Raw genomic sequence first — 1859 nt, 5'->3', positions numbered from 1 at the left:
TGTCAAACTGCTTTAGTATCTTTGTCATGAAAACCTTAAACGAAATCACGAAAAATCAGACACGACTGAAATGACTGAATACCAAATAGTCATAGTAGCAGAGCCAGTATTCAAACATAGATCTCTTGACTCCCAAGTCCAATGATCTTTGTACTGAGCTAGGTCACAATCCTTGTTATTGAGCATAAAACTAACTTTAAAACTATAATGAATTTAAATAGTTATAGTGTCACTATTTTAGATTAATTTGAAGCTTACAGAAATACCAAGGCTCGTAAGACTTGAGAACTGTACTGGGGTATTTGAAATGGATGTACTATCAGGCCAGGCAGGCTGTTTAAGGTGAGATCTCACCAGTTGTTCTCCCAAGTTAATATTTGTCTTAAAGATATTGGGTCATAGGACTATAGGTTTAGAACTGGAAAGTACCTTAGAATCTGTTGAGTACAATCTCCTTATTTTCCATATAAGGAAACTGAGGCACAGAGAGTTGTGTTACACAGGAGTTAAGTAAGCAGAGCTGGGATTTGAATCCCCATTATGAAAGGATGTGTGTCCTCCTCATGCAGTTGGGACAGAGACATATGGTGCCAGTGGAACCTGGTGCCATTGGAAAATGCCATAAGAGGAATCCCAGCCCTTACCCTGCTGGAAAGCTGGATGGACAGGTGGCATAGCTGAGATAAGCAAAAATTCATAGACCTATGAGAGGAGTTCACTGATCTCCTGTGGTACGGAGGATGATTATAAGGGTCATCAACGCAATTAATTTGCTATTTCTGAAAGTAAGAAATAAAAACGTAAAAAAATACAGAAAAGCCCAAGAAACTTTTTATAGAGCACAGGGTCATTTGTTTTGGCATTTGATGGACTTGTATTCTCACTATGTTGAGCATCAGCAAATTCTCAGAACTTTAAGTTACCTTAGAGAATTTATAGTCTTAAATTTAGTCTAGCCCCTATACTTATTAGAATGCATTCCTGTTCACTTTCGTGGGAGGGTGGTCTCAAAAGGGCAAAATGACTTTCCTATGGCAAGTGTAATAGAATAGAATAAAATAAAATTCTTAATCTAATAGAATAAGATAAAATTCTAGGATTCTATGAACTCCATTTGGAGCACCTAAATTTTCATCCTAGAAACAAAACAAGACTTACCTTTTTTTGTAAGAAGCATGTGTTAGACTTCATTAAGTTGTCTTCAGCAATATGCCAGTGGTAGAAAGGCATCCTTTACTATCAAACCCTTTCATCAAGAGTAACTGAATATAGTAAATCAGATTGAATGACTCTATAAAAAAAAACAGTCCAGCTGAGCTATTGAGCTCAATGGATATTTTAAAAATAACCAGTTGTGGTGACTACTCATCTTAGTTTCCTCCTGACCTTATTTGGGTTTTCTAGAAGGGGTGTGTGCATATATAGAAGACATATAAAGGAAAGGCTTTCCCTTCACTCTCTACCCTTCTCCCTTTTCCCTCTTCTCTTCTTTCTTACTTTTTTTTTGCTTTCTCTATCCTATTCTTGCTTTTCTCATCCTATTCTTCTTTTTGCCATGATTTCTCCTTTTTTCTCTTTCCTTTCTATCTTCTTTGTCTTTCTCTTCCTGATTTTCCCTCTCCCCTTTTGTGTTTTTTCTTTCCTTATCTCTTCTCTTACTTTTATTCATCTCCTGAAACCGAAGTCAAGATCTCTACTCATGAATATCTGTAAGTTTTCCTAAATTTAATGTGTGCTACAACTATGGATGGATAGGGTAGTTTAAAAAGATCTAACTCTATTTCTAGGAAAGAGAGAGAGAGAGAGAGAGAAAGAGAGAGAGAGAGAGAGAGAGAGAGAGAGAGAGAGAGAGAGAGAGA

The 1859-nt window shown here is 36.6% G+C and overlaps 1 protein-coding gene across 1 annotated transcript in view; it reads left to right on the top strand.

Moving 5' to 3' along the window:
- The first annotated feature begins 1678 nt into the window (after positions 1-1678).
- The window catches only part of SVIL (supervillin), a 160880-nt gene continuing 160699 nt past the window's right edge, over positions 1679-1859 (top strand). Inside the window, exon 1 of the mRNA XM_027841567.1 lies at positions 1679-1709. Coding sequence (XP_027697368.1) covers positions 1700-1709 — 10 coding nt within the window. The 5' untranslated portion in view covers positions 1679-1699. The remainder of the gene's footprint in view (positions 1710-1859) is intronic.

Source organism: Vombatus ursinus, unplaced genomic scaffold (assembly GCF_900497805.2).
Source record: "Vombatus ursinus unplaced genomic scaffold, bare-nosed wombat genome assembly UNPS02014861.1, whole genome shotgun sequence".
NCBI classification, from domain to species: domain Eukaryota; kingdom Metazoa; phylum Chordata; class Mammalia; order Diprotodontia; family Vombatidae; genus Vombatus; species Vombatus ursinus.
Note: the sequence above shows the minus strand (reverse complement) of the source record. Positions and strands in the feature narration are given on the sequence as shown.